Below are 25051 nucleotides of genomic sequence, written 5' to 3'. Positions count from 1 at the left end.
ATAAAATCTGTGTAATTTTCCCATAAATAGACAGGTATTTACCTCTCCATGGTTGCATGATCTTGTCTATTTTTACTCGTTTTCTATTGAAAGTCATTGTGGAGACTTCATTTATATATTTTGTGATATGAATACCAAGTCTGTCTACTTGACCTTCAGCTCATTTTATAGGTAAACGGCAGGTTAATGTAAAAGTTGTTTTTTAAAGATGCAATACTTCATATAGTACACTTATCATAATTTGGTTTTAGTCCAGAGAGGCCAGAAGAGTTATCTAGATATTCAATGAGACATTGCAGGGATCTAGCTTGTGGACTTAATATTAATCTTGAGTCATCGTCATACATGCACACCTTTGTTTTTAAGCTTTTGATTTCTAACCTTCTAAGGTTGTTATTTGATCTGATTTTCGTAGCTAGTGTTAGGGTTCGTTCATACTACGTCCTTGTCAATCATTGGTTCATTGGTGAAATTAGCATTATGACAATATCTTTAATTAAATCATTCAAAAACCTTTATTAATGCAATTGCAGACAGAAGTTGACAATCAGGAACATAGCACGCATGTTCCCGAGTAAGTTCTGCATCAAATAAAAGGTCTCAAGTTGTTTTATTAAACCAAAGTCTTGCCTTAGTGATGTCATTACCTTGCCAAAACCCTGCATCCATACCTATACAAACAGAGTTTCAGTGTTATCTAAAAAGCTTGGCAATAAATGTCTACTCCACAAAGTTGATTTATTGTGGAATGTATGACTAGTCCCTTATCTCCCACACTCCCCTGCAGAGTTCTGTCTCAGTCACACATTTCTAAGAGGGGTCTTCTTTATAAGAGAGAGAGAGAGAAAGAGCAAACAACTGTGGAACAATTCTAAAACTATATAATGAATATATATATATTGTTAATCTGTACTCTAGGATACATGTAAGCATATTCAATTATTCTAATACATCAAACATTTGTACAGCCCCAAATCATGACCCCTAGGTGAATCCTGACACTAGCATTTCGATGGCCATAACATGTAGATATGGTGACAGAGGACACCGTTGTTTAACTCCTCTTGACACTTCAAAACTCTGAGTAGTATCCGCTATTTACTATTTTACACCTGGGGTTGCTATACATTGCTTTTACCCATGGAATAAGAGACTCACCGAATTGTTTAAAATCCAGTCTTACTTTATCAAAGGTGTCGTGTCTTTGGCATCATTACATTGAAGACTGTTATTTTATCAAATCAATTCTCTGTAATTATTATTACATGATTAAACTAATCATGTAAATGTAATTAACTAGGAAGTCCTGGCACCAAGGAAAATCTTCAGATTACAAAGTTATAATTTTCCTAATGTAACTTTTCAGATATTTTAATATCTGATCAATTAGTCTTCTAATTAATGAATTATTCTTTACCTCACATTAGTCTCATTCCAAACGTCGTAAGGTGTTGGTTATCTGCACGAACCCAGCCTTCACTATGAATCATCCATACATCAATTGTCTTAATAATTTATTTACTAACTAAATAACAGAAATGCATAACAAACTAACAGTAGATATGGTTACAAGAAAATGATAGGGGATGTTCCCTAGAGGGCTAAGCCGATATGACGGCTTGGTGGATAAAAGGAAGTGGGTGTGTACTGAGAATTACAAGAGTCACTACACAGTTGATAGTTATATTGATTGAAATGCTAATCCTTTGCGCATGAACGCTCACTCATTTGGGAATAATTGCAATCAATATATATTTACGCTCAGTGTGTCGTCGTGATCTCTGTTGAAATCGTCCGTCTATCTGTTGGAAAGTTCATCTGATTGTCTCTGCTCCCATGAAGTCTCTCGTGTTTAGAATGGGTACTTCAGAGTAAAATTCAGAAATGTTCTTGTAGAATAGTTGTTTCGGCGGTTGTCGGTCTTCGCATTCAATGGTACATAATTCTTAGCTGCAGACTAGTAATTAGTATCGAAGACTTGCTCTTATTCTTTCGGTATCGATAGTCTCAGAGTTTAATCATTTCCACCAGTGTAGCCAACGCTCCATGTGGTTTGGTTAGGAATTCAAAAACCTTCGCCCCCTCTGTGATCGAGTTACGCATGGTCTGAAGGGAATTCCTTCAGGTGGGGGTTATATTTGTAACAGTAGAAAAGGGCTGTCCCATGATGCCAGATCAATGTCTGTGCTCATGGGGTGGGCCAATGACTTAGTTATATTTTAAAGGGAATACAATTCTCTCACATTAACGGTTTAAAATCACATTACACAATTTCACAAATAGTTTCATCTTTACTCATTCATTTTATACAATAATTAGATGCAAGCCTCATAACGGAGGATCCTGTATAAACAGAGTTAGAGTAATGTGGCTGTATTGTCTTTCCTGAGGTCACAATCATAAAACCAAACGGACCGGTCGTAGCTGGTTTCTCCACCGACCGTTTACACATTCTCCAAAACATGGATATTGTTCAGTTCTCAAGTTCTGTGATGTAGAATAAATTCCTTTGTTCTACTGTGAAGCTTTCTCTCTATATACTGCATGAGGGAGAGAGTCTCCTCCAGCCATTTACCACCTGAGATAACAGAACCTGGGTGTAAGAGGGAGAGAGGGGGAAGGCACTCGCTATACCCAAAGAGGGCCACGTCATGACAAAGGCCTTTTCCAAATCTGCTATGAATACCAGGCCTGGCTTCTTAAATGTTTCATGTTGTTCTATTATTTCGAGTAGTTGTCGTAGATTATCTCCAATGTATCATCCATGTAAAAAACCTGTCTGATCAGGATGACTAATATCTGATTAAACCTTTTTAATTCGGAGTGCCTTGCATTTAGCTAGTATTTTTGCACCACAACATTGAAGTATGGCCTCTAGTTTTTTCAGATAGTCAGGATCGTTATATTTGTCATCTGGGTCTTGTTTGAATAATATTTAAATCATGCCTTCCTGCTGAGTTCCTGACCGACTTCCATTTCTATAGGAGTAGTTAAAACAAGCTAATAATGGAGCTTTGAGAATCTCAAAAAATGCATGATATACCTCTACCGGTATGCCAAAAAGCCTTGGGATTTTCCAGACTAAAAGGATAAAAAAATATATATATTATTCCTCTGTAATTTGACCTTCCCACTGATCTTTTTGTGCATTTGTTATTTTTATAATTTTTTATTATTAGGAAATATTACCTTACAACAATCGTCATTCAGAGTGTGATGATGAGATTGAAAAGAAAACATCTGCTAAAAATATTTAGCTTCCTCTTTCAAATATGATTTGGAGAATCATGGATGACTCCGTCTTGAGTAATGGATTTCTGCAAAAAATGTTGGTACTGTGAAGAATTTGGTAAACTTTTCTCCATATTCCACCCAGTTTGCTTTATCAGACACCTGTCAGTGTGATGCCAGGACAAAAACCAGAGCAAGCTCTGTCTTGCTCAACGTGAGCAAGACAGAGCTAATCGTGGACAACAGGAAACCCATTCACATCAGGGCTGTAGTGCGGCGGGTCAAGAGCTTCAAGTTCCTCGTTGTCCACATCACTAAGGATCTGTCATGGTCCAAATACACCAGCATTGAACAAGTTAATCCATTCTTCTCTAATTAAACATCTCTCCCTAATTTCTGAATTACGCTTGTAACATCAGTAGGCTACAATAACCTACCCTTCAGAGAGGGGGGGGGGGGGCAGGCAGCATGCACACACATGCACACCCACTGGCAAAGATTTCCAACTGGCAGGCAGACGCTGGAATACGTTTGAGTGAGGATTTTGCGTAGGTGCTTTGTTACAATTTTGGGGGACTGGAAAAATGCGGATTTCAGTTCTGTTCCCTGAACCGGTTCCAACCATTCGTCTTCACTGACATTTTCATCTTCTACCTGACCCAGTCTGTAACGATGAGACAGCCTATAGGGAAGAGGTCAGATACCAGGCTGTGTGATGCCAGGACAACAACCTCTCCCTCAACGTGAGGAAGACAGAGCTGATCGTGGACTACAGGAAACAGAGTTGAGCACGCCCCCATTCACATCAGGGCTGTAGTGCAGCGGGTCGAGAGCTTCAAGTTCCTCGTTGTACACATCACAAAAGATCTATCATGGTCCAAATACACCAGCACAGCCGTGAAGAGGGCACGACAACACCTCTTCCCCCTCAGGAGGCTGAAAAGATTTGTCATGAGCCCTCAGCCTCAAAAAGTCAAACAATTGACAGCAAGGCACTACAGAGGGTAGTGTGTACAGCCCAGTACATCACTGAAGCCGAGCTCCTTGCCATCCAGAACCTCTATACAAGGCAGTATCAGGAAGGCCCTAAAAATTGTCAAAGACTCCAGCCACCAAAGTCATAGGCTGTTCTCTCTGCCACCGCACGGCAAGCGGTACCAATGCACCAAGTCTGGAACCAACAGGACCATGAACAGTTTCTACCCTAAGCCATTAGACTGCTAAATAGTTTGTTAAACAGTCACCAAATAGCTACCATGACTATTTACATTGACCCTTTTTTGCACATACTTTTTTTGACTCAAACACGCTGCTGCTACTGTTTATTGTCTGTCACGTCATTCCTAGTTATATGTACATGTCTCCCTCAATCACCTTGTACACCTGCACATCGACTGGGTACCCTGGGTATATAACTATATCTTTACTCATGGTGTTTTATTATTTATTTATTTATTATTAATAGTTTCATTAGTTTTCTGTTATATCTCTATTTTCTTTATCTCTGCATTGTTGGGAAGGGCCCGTAAGTAAGCATTTCACTGTTAGTCTAAACCTGTTGTTTTCAAAGCATGTGACCATTCTTATTTTATTTTATTAGGTCTACTCGAACATGGGAACATTGCCTTTAAAAGGATTGAATAGAATCCCGGATGATGTTCAAATTCCTTATTATTGTTGGCTAGTCTTTTTCCCCACCATAGCATATAAACTCTCCGGCATGGTGGTCATGGGGAGGTCTACAGGCAAAGGCTGGTGGTTCACGGGCTGGGGTTGGGGTATTCCCACCATACTGTAGATAGTGGGTGATGTTGGGCCTGGACCTGGAGACACCTGCTCTTCACCACCTGCTTGGCCGTTCTCTGGAGTCTGGGGAATAAAAACGTATTAAAAGCTCCAGTATGAATGGTGACATATATAACATGACCTCAAATCAATAAATGTAATATTTCTCAATAGCTGTTCAATGCTCTACATATACACTTGAAATGAAGATGCCTTTATTGTTCATTTGGAATATATATATGTTTTCCACAAACAACATTTTCTAAAAATGTCATCAACAGTATCAGTGATGTTAAATATCTGAGGTATCTTACCCCAACTGTAGCATAATCTGTGTCTCTGATTTCCCTTTTGCCACCTAGAAATACACCACAAACATCCCACAAATATTTAAAACTAAGATCTTCAGAGTGGCTCTGAATGTACAGTTTGTAAATAATGTGAAATTGTCACATCATGATATCAACAGTTTTCACAATAGTTTAATTAATATAATGAATTTACTGTAGTATGATGCAGCAGCAGCAGCGAGCTTACGTTTGTTTTGCTTTCGACAAACAAGAAAACCAATCAGGGCAATGAATCCAACTACGCAGACAGGTGCCACGACTGTGAAAGCATAGTTGTAGTTTGCCTTCTCGCCTTGATCTGGAAATACAGCGGGTGGTTGGGTGTGAGTGAGTGTGAGAGAGCGAGCGAGCGAGAGACATAATTTCTTAGCATGTCTTACCAGATTTCATTGGACAGAGTTCCACTATCTCCTTGGTGTCGCTGGCCCAGCTGACTTGGTTGCTGTGGTTACAGATGATGGAACCCCCTGCCACATAGACAGAGAGCAGGGAGACAGTGGAGGTCTCAGCCCTTCTACTCTCTCCTCCCACCTGAGAGCAGGTGCGGCTGTTACAGCTGGAGGTGACAGAGGTGTTCTGGCCTCTGCAGGTCACAGTCACATTACAGATGCCATTGATGTTGGAGTTAGAATCCACTGTCAGGACTGGAGGCTCAACTCTCTCTGAAAACAAATAGAACCCCATTATTGTTAATATATTAACCTGAGTACAGGAGCTAGAGTACTAATGAATATGCATTTAACCTGTACACCATGTTCAGCTCTATTGATTGATACTGTAACTGTGTCTCTGTAGAAAAGAATAGAAAAACTAGTCAAACATACCTTGGGGAACTAACTTGAATACAATAATAATTGTTTCTTTGTCACCAGTCACTCCTGCAGTATAAGGTCCACTGTCTCCTTCCTGTATGTTCTTCAGTAGCAGAGAGAAATTTCCCTTATAAAACTCAACCCTGTTGTTGTACTCAGGAGACACTCTCACTGACAATGTGTCAGAGCATCTTACAATATTAGCTGATCCGAAGGTCCACTTAAAAACCTCCAGCTCTTTCAGTTGAACATTTTCCTGGACATCCAGATGAACGTCCTGTCCCTTCAGCACAAACACAGAGCTGGACTCTATGAAATAAACACACAGAAAATAAAGAGTTTGTGAAAGATCTTAAGAAAGTCCAGCAAGCAATATGATGAATAGAGCATTAGAAAATATACATTTCCCTATACACCATATCTGCAAGATGGTTTAAAGATGTCTTTACAGCATCATACGGACATTGGACACATTTCATGTGATGCAACCAATATTTTGATGATACAATGGACAGTTTGTCTGCATGCTTTTTTTACATAACCATTTGGCTGTCTCCACAGCACTCCACACACTTTTTTTTGTGCAGAACAACTTGATTGTGTACAGGGCCATAATTACAGCCCTTGCCATAAGTGATAAAGAAGTATCTTTCCAATAAAGAACAAGGATACCATACACACAATTTAAACTATTCAGTTTCATAAACCATTCAGTTTATGAAAAATGTTATTAAACTTGAAGTATAACTCCATGAAGTATAACCTAATCAAACCTAATCTGCCTAAAGACATACACTGGGATCCATAGTTATTGGCACCAATGATAAATATGAGAAAAAAAGACTATAGTACAAATAATGCAAATACTGAGCTATAATGTATGCTCAAATATTGGGGAATTTATATTATTTTATACTAACACAATTGCTCAGAGAAAGAGATTAATAATTTAATTTATTTTTATTTTTAAACGTAGGGGTCTAAATTATTGGCAGCCCTGTTTTAAATACTCTAGCACACTCCCCTTGCGAGGATAATAACACAGTCTTTTTCTCAAATGTTTTATGAGAAGATCACGTTGGGAGGGATCTTACACTATTCCTCAATACAGAATCATGACAGATCCTTGATATCCTTCGTCTGCGCTTATGGACTTCCATCTTCAATTCAAACCACATGTTTTCAATGGGGTTCAAGTACGGAGACTGAGATGGCCATTGCGAAATGTAGATTTTGTGGTCAGTTAACCATTTCTTTGTGGATTTTGATTAGTGCTTGGGAAGATCGACTCCTGGCAGAGTCAATCAAGTCTTTGTCTAAGATGTCTTGGAACTTGGTAAAGTTCATGATGCAGTTGCCCTTAAAAGGGGGCTGAACTTCCTGATTTAGCCTCGGTTTCAATTCTCCTCATTAGGAAATGCGACTTAGAACAAGATTTGGGTTTTGGAGGAACGCTTTGATGTGGGTTGTCTCGTGTGTGTGTTCGAACGTGGGAAGTGTTTGTACTTTCACTCTGCCCAAACAGTACACAGTTACAGTCTATAAAATCTATGATTTTTTCCCAAACTATGTTATATATTTTCCCAAATTTAGTTTTCTCAGTAAATTTTTTCCCGGTTTTAGATTATCTTATTTTTTTTCACTCTCAAAATTACAATTGTTCATAGAAAACAACAAATGTTGATGTTTTGAGTCCATGTCAATGCTTAAATCACATCAGAAGACCATTTTTAGGGGGGGTTGGAAGAAAACAAATAAATCTTTTTTGTGTGTAAAGTTTGCAAATAAGGTTTTGGGGAAAGTATTTCTGTCAACCAACAAGATGGTTATCACATTAACTGGCTACACACGGAGTGATAGACAAATGCATGCACCACACAGACGGACAGGCGGGCAATATTGCTGGAAATTAATTGGCAGATATTGTGTTAGGTGTGGCTTTTTAAGGCAGTGGTGGCTATACAGGGGTGGGATAATATCAAAGTTGCGTTGATGAGATAGTAGCTGGGAGCCTGCGGTGTCTGGGATCTGAGAATGACAGTTTGCGGAGGAACAGGTGAAAATTGCATGTTTACTGTTAAAAAGTTGAGGTTCAACAGGAGTTCTTCTAAGATCCTCAAAGCTCCTCGAAGAACCTTTGGATTCTTGCCAATTAAAATGATGATTATTATTATTATTTAAATTGAAATTAACATTTATATTGTGGGGGGGGGGTTCTTAGAGGAACCATTAAAGGGCAGTGGCTTGTATTCATGGATGTCAAGGGAAGCCAGGCTTCCTCAAGTATTTGACCAATAAAACATTTAAAATGATAAAATAATTTCTTTCATCTTTCTGTGTTTTCATAATTTTCAGTAAATTCTCAAGTGGCTGAATTGTTTGGAGCAAGATACCTGCCAAAAGGTTGTTAGGATCATATTTTTAGGATCATATTGTTAGGATCGTAAGAAAAGCCATGCGAGAAGCATGAAACGTTAACATTAAATTAGATCTGTAAACGTACAAACTACGTACAACCCCCCCCCCCCCCCAACTATGTTAAGACTATGAATGAACAGTTACACGTTCAATTCTTACTTTTCGTCTCAATTTACTTGGTTACAGATCTTTTTTTTACATACAAACTTTTGTCAGTAATGTGGCATCTGCAAAGGACATGAACCGAACATAGCTAGTCAATCAAGCAACTAGCCCAGACATCTACTGTTATACCAGTAGATGGCGTGGTATAGTCTTGGGCCTTCAGCAAATTACTTCTGTGAGAATGATAAAAACACAGAAGAGCCTTGTGAAGAATAATCGCCTAAACTGCAAAATAGAAAGTGAATATGATTTAGCCTAGACCTATTCCGCTATCTAAATGTGCCATGTTGTTGTGTGTTATTTAATGGCCATATATTTTTATAGATTATTTTTTATAGCCGCATGGGGCTACTATGGTGATCATGTGACCTAATGAATCACACTTTTTCAAGTATTTGGGAGAACGGACTGTAGGCCTTATATTAGGCATTTTGAATGTTGAATTAGTGAATTACACTCTGTATGTAGGCTTGTTACAGCCATTTGTGATGCACAAGCCCATCACATAGAGGCTACAGTGGGGCAAAAAAGTATTTAGTCAGCCACCAATTGTGCAAGTTCTCCCACTTAAAAAGATGAGAGAGGCCTGTAATTTTCATCATAGGTACACTTCAACTATGACAGACAAAAAGAGAAAAAAAAATCCAGAAAATCACATTGTAGGATTTTTAATGAATTTATTTGCAAATTATGGTGGAAAATAAGTATTTGGTCAATAACAAAAGTTTCTCAATACTTTGTTATATGCCCTTTGTTGGCAATGACAGAGGTCAAACGTTTTCTGTAAGTCTTCACAAGGTTTTCACACACTGTTGCTGGTATTTTGGCCCATTCCTCCATGCAGATCTCCTCTAGAGCAGTGATGTTTTGGGGCTGTTGCTGGGCAACACGGACTTTCAACTCCCTCCAAAGATTTTCTATGGGGTTGAGATCTGGAGGCTGGCTAGGCCACTCCAGGACCTTGAAATGCTTCTTACGAAGCCACTCCTTCGTTGCCCGGGCGGTGTGTTTGGGATCATTGTCATGCTGAAAGACCCAGATACGTTTCGTCTTCAATGCCCTTGCTGATGGAAGGAGGTTTTCACTCAAAATCTCACGATACATGGCCCCATTCATTCTTTCCTTTACACGGATCAGTCGTCCTGGTCCCTTTGCAGAAAAACAGCCCCAAAGCATGATGTTTCCACCCCCATGCTTCACAGTAGGTATGGTGTTCTTTGGATGCAACTCAGCATTCTTTGTCCTCCAAACACGACGAGTTGAGTTTTTACCAAAAAGTTATATTTTGGTTTCATCTGACCATATGACATTCTCCCAATCTTCTTCTGGATCATCCAAATGCTCTCTAGCAAACTTCAGACGGGCCTGGACATGTACTGGCTTAAGCAGGGGGACACGTCTGGCACTGCAGGATTTGAGTCCCTGGCGGCGTAGTGTGTTACTGATGGTAGGCTTTGTTACTTTGGTCCCAGCACTCTGCAGGTCATTAACTAGGTCCCCCCATGTGGTTCTGGGATTTTTGCTCACTGTTCTTGTGATCATTTTGACCCCACGGGGTGAGATCTTGCGTGGAGCCCCAGATCGAGGGAGATTATCAGTGGTCTTGTATGTCTTCCATTTCCTAATAATTGCTCCCACAGTTGATTTCTTCCAACAAAGGGCATATAACAAAGTATTGAGAAACTTTTGTTATTGACCAAATACTTATTTTCCACCATAATTTGCAAATAAATTCATTAAAAATCCTACAATGTGATTTTCTGGATTTTTTTTCTCTTTTTGTCTGTCATAGTTGAAGTGTACCTATGATGAAAATTACAGGCCTCTCTCATCTTTTTAAGTGGGAGAACTTGCACAATTGGTGGCTGACTAAATACTTTTTTGCCCCACTGTATATATCCATATTAATAAATGAGACAAAAATATTTATTAAGTCTTGGATATAACCTGTCCTGAGCTAAATAGACAAGGGGTCCCAAATGGTCAAGACTATCTACAGCCTATTCTTATTGCCAGATCTGTTTTCCCTATCAGCCACTGTATGTGCTTCTTACCAACTGTTTAGTTTAAAATGTTTTTGAAAGCTATATTTAGAGGCCTGTGAGCTTGGATTTCTTTTTCAGGGAGCCCTGTATTAAAAACACTTATAAAACACAAATCGAGTTCAAATATTATTCTGCAGGACACCAGTACCGCAAATGATAGCCTAAATTGCAATACCTACAAGTTGAAGGCCTATGTTTGATTTCGATAGGCCTAAATTAAACATTGAATTATTAAAGTGATAGGCTAAAGAACTTTGGAGAATGTAGATCATTTGAACACATGGATTTCAATCAAACAAATGTATAAGACTTCTATTCTTGTAATGGCTCTCGTTGGTGGAAGGAAGAGTGGACCAAAGAGCAGCGTGGAAAGTGTTCATGATTTTTATTGTCAAAAAACACTCAAACAAAATAACAAAGCTAAAACGAAAGCAAACAGTTCTGTCAGGTACAGACACTAAACAGAAAACAAGACCCCACAAAACATATGATCCCCAATCAGAGACAACGATAGACAGCTGCCTCTGATTGAGAACCACACTAGGCAAAAAAAAACAAAGAAATAGAAAACATAGATTTTCCCACCCGAGTCACACCCTGACCTAACCAAACATAGAGAATAAATAAGGATCTCTAAGGTCAGGGCGTGACAATTCTCTTAGATTTATTTCCTATTTCAACTCAGACAAATTACTGAATGGATGACATGCTGACTGAATGGATGACATGCTGACTGAATGGATGACATGGTGACTGAATGGATGACATGCTGACTGAATGGATGACATGCTGACTGAATGAATGACATGGTGACTGAATGGATGACATGCTGACTGAATGGATGACATGGTGACTGAGTGGATGACATGCTGACTGAATGGATGACATGCTGACTGAATGGATGACATGCTGACTGAATTGATGACATGCTGACTGAATTGATGACATGGTGACTGAATGGATGACATGCTGACTGAATGGATGACATACTGACAGAATGGATGACATGCTGACTGAATGGATGACATGGTGACTGAATGGATGACATGGTGACTGAATGGATGACATGCTGACTGAATTGATGACATGGTGACTGAATGGATGACATGCTGACTGAATTGATGACATGCTGACTGAATGGATGACATGCTGACTGAATGGATGACATGGTGACTGAATGGATGACATGGTGACTGAATGGATGACATGCTGACTGAATTGATGACATGGTGACTGAATGGATGACATGCTGACTGAATTGATGACATGGTGACTGAATGGATGACATGCTGACTGAATGGATGACATGGTGACTGAATGGATGACATGCTGACTGAATTGATGACATGGTGACTGAATGGATGACATGCTGACTGAATGGATGACATGCTGACTGAATGGATGACATGGTGACTGAACTGAACTGATTAAATAATGAATTAAATGTTCAAATATGTTGGAATGACGAGTTGCACGCATCATGCTCCGCACTTTATTTGGCTAGTAGGCAAATAGGCCTACATTAGGGTATAATGACTATGGCTGCATGTCTCCAGAAGGGCATCTTCTGAGGCTGAGGGGTGCCTTTCCGAAGGCGCATGGTGCTGCATGGAGAGCACAAGCTCTTCATCTGGGCAGCAGTGTTGCGATGGAGAGAATAGCCTATACGGAGACTACCTAAGACCACTGCAACAGAGTTATTGTAAAGTGTGGGAATAAGCTTATGCCAGACTTAGCCTACTTATAAAACCTCTTCCTTGTTCATTTCAAAGTCCATATGTTCATGACACGATTCATATAAATCAAGTCAAATTATTTTACATTCACATTAACCCCTGCTACAGAATATGATTTGGCAAGATTATGAGTGCCATTAACTCCAGTGGACATACATAATTCATAGATAGACCAAACATCTATTCTTATTCTGTTTAATTATTCCTGGTATATACACTACTGGTTATGATTGCAGACAGACCCAGAGAATGGGATTGTGCAATATTGAATGAGTCATATGTTGATAAGGTGCATGCATGGTGATGCCCACGTTTTTTTATACTGTGTTATGGTTGTTCGTGTAGCACTCCTCACAGGATGCTTTGTTGGGGAGATGAAAACTGTCAAAACACTAAAAGTGTCATGTTTTGTCTTTGATCTTCATGTCTTGTCCCTGTGCTTCCCTCTGCTGGTCTTATTAGGTTCTTTCCCTCTTTCTATTCCTCTCTCTCCTCCTCCCTCTCTCCCTCCCCCGCTCTCTCTCTCTATCGTTCCGTTCCTGCTCCCAGCTGTTTCTCTTTCTCCTAACGACCTCATTTACTCTATCACACCTGTCCCCTATTTTGCCCTCTGATTTGAGTCCCTATTTCTCCCTCTGTTTTCTGCTTCTGTCTTTGTCGGATTCTTGTTTGATGTTTGCTGTTCTGTGTCCTTGTTCCGCCCTATCGTGTTTTTGCCTTCATCTGATGCTGCGTGTGAGCAGGTGTCTAGTGGTCGCGTCTCCAGTCGTTCATCTCTACTGACGAGAGGATTTCAGTTTTCCTGTTTTGTTTTTACCTTAGATATATCAGGAGTATCGTTTTTTGTCTAAGACTGGAATAAAGACTCTGTTTCTATTTCGTCGCTTTTGGGTCCTCCTTCATCAGCATAACAGAAGAATCCGACCAAGAATGGACCCAGCGACTACGGATTCTCTCTACACTACCGTCAAGTTCCAGGGAGCAATGCTCGGCAGACACGAGCAGGAATTGTCTGCTGCTCGTCATGCCGTTGAGACCCTGGCCGCTCAGGTTTCCGATCTCTCAGGACAGTTTCAGAGTCTTCGTCTCGTACCACAAGCTACTTCCTGGTCTTCCGAGTCTCCGGAACCCAGGGTTAATAATCCACCATGTTACTCTGGACAGCCCACTGAGTGTCGCTCCTTTCTCACCCAGTGTGATATTGTGTTCTCTCTCCAGCCCAACACATACTCTGGAGAGAGAGCTCGGATCGCTTACGTCATATCACTCCTTACTGGGCGGGCTCGGGAGTGGGGCACAGCTATCTGGGAGGCAAGGGCTGAGTGTTCTGACGTTTATCTGAACTTTAAGGAGGAGATGATACGGGTCTTTGATCGTTCAGTTTTTGGAAAGGAGGCTTCCAGGGGTCTGGCTTCCCTATGTCAAGGTGATCGATCCATAACGGATTACTCTATAGAGTTTCGTACTCTTGCTGCATCCAGTGACTGGAACGAGCCGGCGTTGCTCGCTCGTTTTCTGGAGGGACTCCACGCTGAGGTTAAGGATGAGATTCTCTCCCGGGAGGTTCCTTCCAGCGTGGACTCGTTGATTGCACTCGCCATCCGCATAGAACGACGGGTAGATCTTCGTCACCGAGCTCGGGGAAGAGAGCTCGCGTTAGCGGGGCTTCCCTTCTCCGCATCTCGACCATCTCCTTCCATCGGCTCAGAGACTGAGCCCATGCAGCTGGGAGGTGTTCACATCTCGACTAAGGAGAGGGAACGGAGAATCACCAACCGCCTTTGCTTCTATTGCGGTTCTGCTGGACATTTTGTCATGTCATGTCCAGTTAAAGGTCAGAGATCATCAGTAAGCGGAGGGCTACTGGTGAGCGCTACTACTCAGGTCTCTCCATCAAGATCCTGTACGACCTTGTCGGTCCATCTACGCTGGACCGGGTCGGCTGCTTCCTGCAGTGCCTTGATAGACTCTGGGGCTGAGGGTTGTTTTATGGACGAAGCATGGGCTCGGAAACATGACATTCCTCTCAGAGAGTTAGGGAGGATCACACCCATGTTCGCCTTAGATGGTAGTTCTCTCCCCAGTATCAGATATGAGACACTACCTTTAACCCTCACAGTATCTGGTAACCACAGTGAGACCATTTCTTTTTTGATTTTTTGTTCACCTGTTACACCTGTTGTTTTGGGTCATCCCTGGCTAGTATGTCATAATCCTTCTATTAATTGGTCTAGTAATTCTATCCTATCCTGGAACGTTTCTTGTCATGTGAAGTGTTTAATGTCTGCTATTCCTCCTGTTTCTTCTGTCCCCTCTACTCAGGAGGAGCCTGGTGATGTGACAGGAGTGCCGGAGGAACATCATGATCTACGCACGGTCTTCAGTCGGTCCAGAGCCAACTCTCTTCCTCCTCACCGGTCGTATGATTGTTGTATTGATCTCCATCCGGGGACCACTTCTCCTCGGGGTAGATTATTCTCTCTGTCGGCTCCCGAACGTAAGGCTCTCGATGATTATCTGTCTGCTGAAGGCATTCAGATGGATCCCGCTAAGGTCCAGGATGTCAGCGATTGGCCTGTTCCTAAGTCACGTGTCGAGTTACAGCGCTTTCTCGGTTTCGCTAATTTCTATCGGCGTTTCATTCGTAATTTCGGTCAAGTGGCTGCCCCTCTCACAGCTCTGACTTCTGTCAAGTCTTGCTTTAAGTGGTCTGGTTCCGCCCAGGGAGCTTTTGATCTCCTCAAGAAGCGTGTTACATCCGCCCCTATCCTTGTTACTCCTGACGTCACTAAACAATTCATTGTCGAGGTTGACGCTTCAGAGGTGGGCGTGGGAGCCATTCTGTCCCAGCGCTTCCAGTCTGACGATAAGGTCCATCCTTGCGCTTACTTTTCTCATCGATTGTCGCCATCGGAACCCGAGGGGATTCTCCCTGAAGGTCGTGTTGTCGGGTTGACTGTCTGGGGAATTGAGAGACAGGTAAAGCAAGCACTCACTCACACTGCGTCGCCGCGCGCTTGTCCTAGTAACCTTCTGTTCGTTCCTGTCTCTATTCGTCTGGCTGTTCTTCAGTGGGCTCATTCTGCCAAGTTAGCTGGTCACCCCGGCGTTCGGGGTACGCTTGCTTCTATTCGCCAGCGGTTTTGGTGGCCTACTCAGGAGCGGGACACGCGCCGTTTCGTGGCTGCTTGTCCGGACTGCGCGCAGACTAAGTCAGGTAACTCTCCTCATGCCGGTCGTCTTAGACCGCTTCCCATTCCTTCTCGACCATGGTCTCAGATCGCCTTAGACTTTAGTACCGGTCTGCCTTCGTCTGCGGGGAGGACTGTGAGAGCCGCCAATAAACGTAGGATTAAGAGTCCTAGGTATTGTCGCGGTCAGAGAGTGTGGCTTTCCACTCGTAACCTTCCCCTTACGACAGCTTCTCGCAAGTTGACTCCGCGGTTCATTGGTCCGTTCCGTGTCTCTCAGGTCGTCAATCCTGTCGCTGTGCGACTGCTTCTTCCGCGACATCTTCGTCGCGTCCACCCTGTCTTCCATGTCTCTTGTGTCAAGCCTTTTCTTCGCGCTCCCGTTCGTCTTCCCTCCCCCCCTCCCGTCCTTGTCGAGGGCGCACCTATTTACAAGGAACGGAGGATCATGGACATGCGTTCTCAGGGACGTGGTCAACAGTACTTAGTGGATGGGGAGGGTTTCGGTCCTGAGGAGAGGAGTTGGGTTCCATCTCGGGACGTGCTGGACCGTTCGTTGATTGATGATTTCCTTCGTCGCCGCCAGGGTTCCTCCTCGAGTGCGCCAGGAGGCGCTTGGTGAGTGGGGGGGTACTGTCATGTTTTGTCTTTGATCTTCATGTCTTGTCCCTGTGCTTCCCTCTGCTGGTCTTATTAGGTTCTTTCCCTCTTTCTATTCCTCTCTCTCCTCCTCCCTCTCTCCCTCCCCCGCTCTCTCTCTCTATCGTTCCGTTCCTGCTCCCAGCTGTTTCTCTTTCTCCTAACGACCTCATTTACTCTATCACACCTGTCCCCTATTTTGCCCTCTGATTTGAGTCCCTATTTCTCCCTCTGTTTTCTGCTTCTGTCTTTGTCGGATTCTTGTTTGATGTTTGCTGTTCTGTGTCCTTGTTCCGCCCTATCGTGTTTTTGCCTTCATCTGATGCTGCGTGTGAGCAGGTGTCTAGTGGTCGCGTCTCCAGTCGTTCATCTCTACTGACGAGAGGATTTCAGTTTTCCTGTTTTGTTTTTACCTTAGATATATCAGGAGTATCGTTTTTTGTCTAAGACTGGAATAAAGACTCTGTTTCTATTTCGTCGCTTTTGGGTCCTCCTTCATCAGCATAACAAAAAGGTATTATTGTACGTCAGAATTACAATATAATAGATTTGTCCTAAAATGTTAGTCCGTAATAGTAACATGGTGTTTGCATGTTCACAGATGAAATGTCAAGTTTACGTTTCATGTTTCATGCATGGCTTTTCTTACGATCCTAACAATTTACGTATGGATTTTCTTACGATCTTAACGATACGTTCAACCCTTTGGCAGGTATCTCGCTCCATAGAATCTCACCTGAGAAATTATCAGAGCGAGGGAAACAGCGCCCCCTCTGTCTCGGTATGTGTAGCCCATGTATGGAATGCTGTCTGGACCCAAAGAGAATGGCATGTTGACGCTGTAGCATTTGATTGATTAATGCCAGCAAGCATTTGGCCTCCCTTGATTAAAACATATATCAAATAATTAGCCAGTCAGTGTTGAGCTGAGCTCAACTGTGGGTTGTCCTGTATCAAATTACTTGTTAGATATTACTGCACGTTCGGAACTAGAAGTACAAGCATTTCTCTACACTCGCATTAACATCTGCTAACCATGTGTATGTGACCAATAACATTTGGTTTGATTTGATTTGATTTTGAAATTGACTTAACTTATTGACTTATCTTATGAAATCAAGTTGAATCAACTAAGAACTGTTTTTACGCACCTTAGAAATTCACAATCATGAAGTCAAATGAACTGAAGCAACATAACAGACGTGCTCGACTAAAAATGTCAAGTTAAGATAACTACAAATTGTCGACAGAGTTGAATCAACTTCTAACATAATTTCTCCCATTGATTTAGCCAGAGATGAGCAGTATTTCTGTAAGATGTTGGTGGATAGTCCAACCAGCAAATGAAGCGGGACTTCCCAGTCTCCAATGGCTGTGGATACGTAACCCGATACCCCAGCCTCTTAATCCTGGTTCTGGGGACCCAAACATTATATTATTTTTTTTACCTTAAAGCATTAATCGGGATGCTGACACTGTATTCAGACACTGCACCTTTGTATCTCCACCTTTGATTATGTTACACTTATGGTCAAGGTTGGGGAGTAACTGAATTACATGTAATCAGATTATTATTTTCTACTAACTGTAACCAGTTATGTTGCCAGCAAAAATATTGTAATCAGATTATACACTTTTGAAATTCAGAAAGGATGTTTGCAAAAAAAAAAATATATATATATATATATATATATATATATATGTTCGGTTTTGTCAATAACATTCAATTCAGCATTGAAAAAAGGTGCACGTTTAAGTTTGTTCCACCTGAGCGTGTCTGACCGCAAGTCAGAGATGCCTATAATGACACACATTTGGTGTGTGATGGGGAAAGTAATCAGATTACGTTACTGAGGTTTGGTAATCCAAAAATTACATTACCGATGACAATTTTGGACAGGTCAACTAGTAACTGTAACGGAAAGTAACCTACCCAACCCTGCTTATGGCAAGGCACGTTATCTAATTTCTGACACCAATGCAACAGATTTTGGAAACCACAAAGCTCGGAAGACTATCACTCTATGAACTGTACCAATAATATGGGTTATTGCTACTGTTCAGCGAGATAGGTGAGAGTGCCAGGCTATTCCTAGGGAACGTTCACCCAAATTACAAAATGACTTATTGGTTGCCTTCCATGGATTTTTTTTACCTGGCCACTTTTTCAAATGCTAACTTGTCCAAATCAGCTAACTTCACAATACATTTTTTATTTTTATTTTAGGATGATTTGGATATGAAGTGCGAAAATGCTAATATATGTACCATTGACTTGCATTGGATTTGTGCCACAAACGCTAATAAAAAGGCATGGCATAAGTCATGGCAGAATTGTTGGAAATTAGCTTTAAAACTGCAACAAAAAAATCTCCACCCTATGACAATATGGGTTGAATTGCAGGAAGTTAGCTTTATAACTGCAAAAATGTCTTGGCACCATGGCAAAATTGCATGAAATGTGTTACAAAATTGCAAAATGTCCTCTCCGCCCCATTCCAAAATGTGTAGAACTGCATGAAAACCTTTTTTAAAACGGCAACATTTTGTCCACGCACCAGGCAAAATGTGCAGTATTTTTATTTATTTTATTTTACTTTCATTTAACTAGGCAAGTCAGTTAAGAACAAATTCTTATTTACAATGACGGTCTACCAAAAGGCCTCCTGCGGGGACTGGGGCCTGGGATTAAAATAAATAAATAAATACAATATAAATACAATATAAATATAGGACAAAACACACATCACAACAAGAGAGACAACACAACACTACATAAAGAGTGCCCTAAGAAAATAACAACATGGTAGCAACACAATATAGTAGTGGTACAAACATTATTGGGCACAGCCAACAGCACAAAGATCAAGAAGGTAGAGACAACAATACATCACACAAAGCAGCCACAACAGTCAGTAAGAGTGTTCATGATTGAGTCTTGCAGGAAATGAAATATTCCTTAGGGTCCCCAAAAGTCTAGAGCTGGCCCTGGCTAGACTTTAAATATAAAGATTAGGTGGCTAGTCACTAGCAGTGGCCTTGTGCTTGAAAGATTGCTTATGAGACCTGTGTTTATTTTTGATAATGCTTGTTGACAGAAGTTGGCCATTATTATTAATGGATGTGCATTGTGCTTGGTTCTGGTTAAATTTGTAACAAAAAGGGCGTTTTCATAGACAGATTTGAAAGCCAGATCTTGGATAATTGCAAAAAAACAGGTTAAACTATTTAGATAAAATAATTACAATTATTTGTGGGTCTTATGGTTGAAGGCTTACATTTAGCCTAGGTATACATTTACAAGCCCTGAATTCAATAGATTATTCCTGACTGTTTCAAATGCAGTGTATTGACCTTTAATTGTGCAACAAAACTTATTTAGAGAAAAAGTAAAAACATTTTTAGATATACAGTATATCGTGAATCACCTATGAGTTTGAAAAAAATCTAGATATTATATTTTTTGGCCATATGACCTAGGCCTAGCCTCTATATCAGTGTTAATGCTATGGACTATGTTTAACAATGTATTTCCATATTGAAGCAATACAATTAGAACAATGTACACTTCAAACATTTTAAACATATTTTGCAAATATGGGGCAGGATATATAATGAACTAGGCTGTAACAGACTAACATTCTAATTGGAGTTGATGACAATGCAATACATAAGAGAGAGTAAATACACAATTTGAGGCAAACACATATTTAGCCATGGAGCTTGTTCCGGTTGGCCAGTAAGAGGCCAAGCCTCGACAAACCCTCAACTTGTTAAGTCATCAAAACCCATCCCTTTCGCATCGTCGCCAGCTACCGCACACATAGTTCATGAAAATACAAAAATATTTGTCCCATCCCGGAACCTATAACCCTACCACTAGAACCTTACCACTAGAACTTGTAACCCTACCACTAGAACCTTACCACTAGAACCTGTAACCCTAACACTAGAACCTATAACACTATCACTAGAACCTGTAACCTTAACACTAGCGCTAAGATTTACCGTTGGGTTTGTTCAAATAGAGCCCTAAATGTTTCTGATTCATTTCAATGGCACATATAAGTTGATTATTACATTCAGTTGCTGTTTAAAGGGGAACAGCGGCAAATTTGTCAAAGTACCTAAACCTCTCTGACTCAGTGTTGGACTATCTGTCACAATGCCCATCTCTCTGACTCAGGGAGAGTACCTAAACCTCTCTGACTCAGGGAGAGTGCAGAGCTAGAGCTAAGGCATAAGGTCATGTGACCCTCCCCCTCACTGCAGCGCTAGATAGAACTTTGTCACAGCGAACACACTTCATTCAGGAATCCCAATCAATTGTGAGATATGGCATATAGATTTTATGTAATACATTTGGGTTGCGGGTTCACAATTTGACCTTTACTGAGATCTCTGCTAAGCAAGAAGAAGAAATCAGCCCGTGGGCTTACTGCACACGCAACAACACACACACGAGAGAACTCCTTATAAACACTACACTGTAACCATCAGTTTTCAAAATGCATCAGACTGTAGCACATCAGACTGTAGCACATCAGATTGTAACATATCAGACTGTAGCACATCAGACTGTAGCACATCAGATTGTAACACATCAGACTGTAGCACATCAGACTGTAGCACATCAGATTGTAACATATCAGACTGTAGCACATCAGACTGTAGCACATCAGACTGTAGGACATCAGACTGTAGCACATCAGACTGTAGCACATCAGACTGTAGCACATCAGACTGTAGGACATCAGACTGTAGCACATCAGACTGTAACACATCAGACTGTAGCACATCAGACTGTAGCACATCAGACTGTAGCACATCAGACTGTAGCACATCAGACTGTAACACATCAGACTGTAACACATCAGACTGTAGCATATCAGACTGTAGCACATCAGACTGTAGCACATCAGACTGTAGGACATCAGACTGTAGCACATCAGACTGTAGGACATCAGACTGTAGCACATCAGACTGTAGCACATCAGACTGTAGCACATCAGACTGTAGGACATCAGACTGTAGCACATCAGACTGTAACACATCAGACTGTAGCACATCAGACTGTAGCACATCAGACTGTAGCACATCAGACTGTAGCACATCAGACTGTAACACATCAGACTGTAACACATCAGACTGTAGCATATCAGACTGTAGCACATCAGACTGTAGCACATCAGACTGTAGGACATCAGACTGTAGCACATCAGACTGTAGGACATCAGACTGTAGCACATCAGACTGTAGCACATCAGACTGTAGCACATCAGACTGTAGCACATCAGACTTTAGCACATCAGACTGTAACACATCAGACTGTAACACATCAGACTGTAACACATCAGACTGTAACACATCAGACTGTAGCACATCAGACTGTAGCACATCAGACTGTAGCGCATCAGACTGTAGCATATCAGACTGTAGCATTGCCTATTCCATGACATAGTGTAATAGTGACATAGTGTAATCCAAAGAGCAACACTGCAGCTGTTGATTATCAGTGATCATCATTAATCATGTTGCCTATGCTAAGTAAAGCATAATCACGACTTTCAAGGAGTAGGGTATTTGATGCAAACATATAATAATACTTTTCCATTTTCAAAAATTCCATAACGTTCTTTTGCTCGTTCGAAGAAGGTAATTTGGCCCTGGCTTGCAAACAAAATATGCAATTTGGCCCAGGCTTGCAAGGATATGGTCGCTGTCAGCTGGCCATCCCTTGTTGTATGGTGTGATCAGATCATTACGGCAAAATATAGCCTACCAAAATGAGGGCCACTTGACCAGTGAAAGCAAACTAGCCAATTGACATCAAATATCCACCTCCACACAGTATTTTACAGTAGGTATGAAGTACATTTCTGCAAGCCCCAAAACCAATTCTTCCTTTGGCCGCCTCTCCTTCCAGTTCTCTGCTGCCAATGACTGGAACGAACTACAAAAATCTCTGAAACTGGAAACACTTATCTCCCTCACTAGCTTTAAGCACCAGCTGTCAGAGCAGCTCACAGATTACTGCACCTGTACATAGCCCATCTATAATTTAGCGCAAACAACTACTTCTTCCCCTACTGTATTTATTTATTTTGCTCCTTTGCACCCCATTATTTATATCTCTACTTTGCGCATTCTTCCACTGCAAATCAACCATTCCAGTGTTTTACTTGCTATATTGTATTTACTTCGCCACCATGGCCTTTTTTTGCCTTTACCTCCCTTATCTCACCTCACTTGCTCACATTGTATATAGACTTATTTTTCTACTGTATTATTGACTGTATGTTTGTTTTACTCCATGTGTAACTCTGTGTTGTTGTATGTGTCGAACTGCTTTGCTTTATCTTGGCCAGGTCGCAATTGTAAATGAGAACTTGTTCTGGTTAAATAAAGGTGAAATAAATACAAAATAAATACAAAATATGCTTTTGTTTTCCACCGCCAAACCCACCACTTGTGTGTGTGGCCCACAGAGCTCTAATTTCATGTCATCTGACCATAGCACCGGTTCCATTCCAAGTGCCAAAGCCCTTTATCAAACTTCAGGAGATGCTATGGTCAGATGACATGAACATAGAGCTCTTTTTTTTATAGATATGGGGGAAAAGATCCTTCCCAATGTGTTTTTCAATCTCATAAAACATTTTAGAGAAAGTCTCAGTGTTGTTATCCTCACAAGGGGAGGGTGCTGGATTATTGAAAACAGGGGTGTCAATAATTTTGACCCCTATGTTTTTGGTATTTTTTAACCCTAAATCTCTCTCTCTGAATATCAGTATACAATAATATAAATGTCCTATTTTGTAGCATAGAATATAGCTGAGTATTTGTGTTGTATATTTTCTACGGTCTTTTTGGCTCATCTTTCCCGCTATAGCTATAAGTTGGGTGGACCCGCTATAGCTATAAGTTGGGTGGACCCGCTATAGCTATAAGTTGGGTGGACCCGCTATAGCTATAAGTTGGGTGGACCCGCTATAGCTATAAGTTGGGTGGACCCGCTATAGCTATAAGTTGGGTGGACCCGCTATAGCTATAAGTTGGGTGCTCAGAGAGTGGCCTTTGACAGACATGTCTGTAAATGAGTTGAGCTATGCATAGCAGTCTGTGCTTTGAGTCTTTCTAGTTCAAGTTTCCATTCTTCAAATGACGTTGTGGTGCTGCTTCCTGTTACTGACTTTCCTGTAGCCTAACTAACTGACACGTTTTTCTCAGAGTATAATAAAAAAATGTATTACTCGTTTGTTTGTGTTATTATTTCAGGCTTTGTAAACAAACATGTTTAGCTTCATACTGTTTCAAATTACAGTATCATCAAAAAACTGTTGACCCAAAGTTAATGACATACTTTCAATTATAATGAAAGTCTTTATAAGTGACTTGAATGGTGTAAAATTCATAACATCACAACAGTGACTTAAACCTTCAGTATTCATTAGCTCATATGACTTCTTCCCTCTGTCATCCCTGGGTGCGTCCCAATAATCTCTCCTTCCTCCTGAAGTGTGCACTCCCTCACTATTCCCGATAAATGTAAAAAGGTGTTGGTATTGACTAAGTTGAGTTTTCACCAGGCATTTCCTTTCAAATCCATGAAGGGAAGTGAACAAGTTCACACCTCTGGAGAAAGGATATATTATAAGGACAGAACCAACATTTCGCCCCTCCCCAAATGATACTCCCTGTTACTTACTAACCTTGTAATCACATTATAGGTTTATATGTCTAATAAATGTAATCAATATCACTATACAGATGTATTGAAAATATGTATTTACCTGCTTGATGGATAAAAGTCAGTAGAATGGAAATGGTGAAATGCAAATAGGACCCCATACTTTGACAAATGTCTGAGAAATGGGAAATAATTGTCGCATTGAGCATTTGGGTTTTCCGTATTACGGGGCGTTCCAGAAATAGAGTGCTTTTTGTGTAGTGTCATTTTTGGGGGGAGGGTTTTGTGGTTTTTGAGAGCAGAGGGGAGGGTAGTGCATTTTTTCCTCTGGTTTACATTCGCTCTTCTGCTTGTATTTGTGGCTATTATTAAGCTGCTTTAGCTACTGAAGGCCCATGATATGAAGGCAGTGACTCCGACAGTTGAACCTGAGGTGAGGAAGAATGTTTCAGGCCTACCAGAGTTACCCCTATAATCTAACAATATAATGCTTATACAAAACATTTGGATTGAAAATGAACCATCTACCCTCCTTCTGCATGTCTATATCTGTATAGCTGATGCAGTAGACATCTGACATGAAGAAATGCATGTGTCGTAGCACGCCACCTGCATATCTCTGGAGTTAGGCTTTAACTTCTCTTAGGCCTTTTAAGCCTAACTCCAAAGATATGCAGGTGGCATGCTACGAAACCGACATGCATTTCTTTATGTCAAATCAGCGTTACAGTGGGACTCACTGGGTTAAACCTGAGAGACAAATGTAAACAAATCACTAATCACATGAAATAAATAATAATCTTTGGAAATGACTTGGTCAAAGCAACAAAATAACCAGGGCTTTGCAATGATGGTGAAAACATAGGGTCCTTTAATTTGCAATTAAGTTGGTTAAAATCGTTCTAGAATTTGGAAAACAGGACGTTGGACATACGAAAATGGGAATTTGAGAAAACAACACATTTATTTAAATGAAAAAACACTATTGG

General features: G+C 40.9%; 1 protein-coding gene across 1 annotated transcript; it reads right to left on the bottom strand.

Moving 5' to 3' along the window:
- Nucleotides 1-1501: 1501 nt before the first annotated feature.
- LOC129813605 (natural killer cell receptor 2B4-like) lies at nt 1502-24256 on the bottom strand. Its single transcript, XM_055865940.1, has 6 exons — nt 24166-24256; nt 6191-6487; nt 5747-6028; nt 5554-5664; nt 5331-5374; nt 1502-5100 (listed from the first exon to the last, which is right to left on the bottom strand). Exons 1-6 carry the CDS (start codon nt 24221-24223, stop codon nt 4903-4905), a joined length of 990 nt encoding a protein of 329 aa, XP_055721915.1. The 5' UTR covers nt 24224-24256; the 3' UTR covers nt 1502-4902.
- Nucleotides 24257-25051: the final 795 nt, after the last annotated feature.

This window comes from Salvelinus fontinalis, chromosome 17 (assembly GCF_029448725.1).
Source record: "Salvelinus fontinalis isolate EN_2023a chromosome 17, ASM2944872v1, whole genome shotgun sequence".
Lineage (NCBI taxonomy): Eukaryota > Metazoa > Chordata > Actinopteri > Salmoniformes > Salmonidae > Salvelinus > Salvelinus fontinalis.
Note: the sequence above shows the minus strand (reverse complement) of the source record. Positions and strands in the feature narration are given on the sequence as shown.

Excerpts from the sequence above, each read along its gene's own strand:
- LOC129813605 (XM_055865940.1), bottom strand. The coding sequence starts at position 24,223 with ATGGGGTCCTATTTGCATTTCACCATTTCCATTCTACTGACTTTTATC. Across the intron at positions 6,488-24,165 it reads GACTTTTATCCATCAAGCAG|AGTCCAGCTCTGTGTTTGTG; the intron begins GTAAATACATAT and ends TTTATTTCATAG. Across the intron at positions 6,029-6,190 it reads ATTCAAGTTAGTTCCCCAAG|AGAGAGTTGAGCCTCCAGTC; the intron begins GTATGTTTGACT and ends ATTTGTTTTCAG.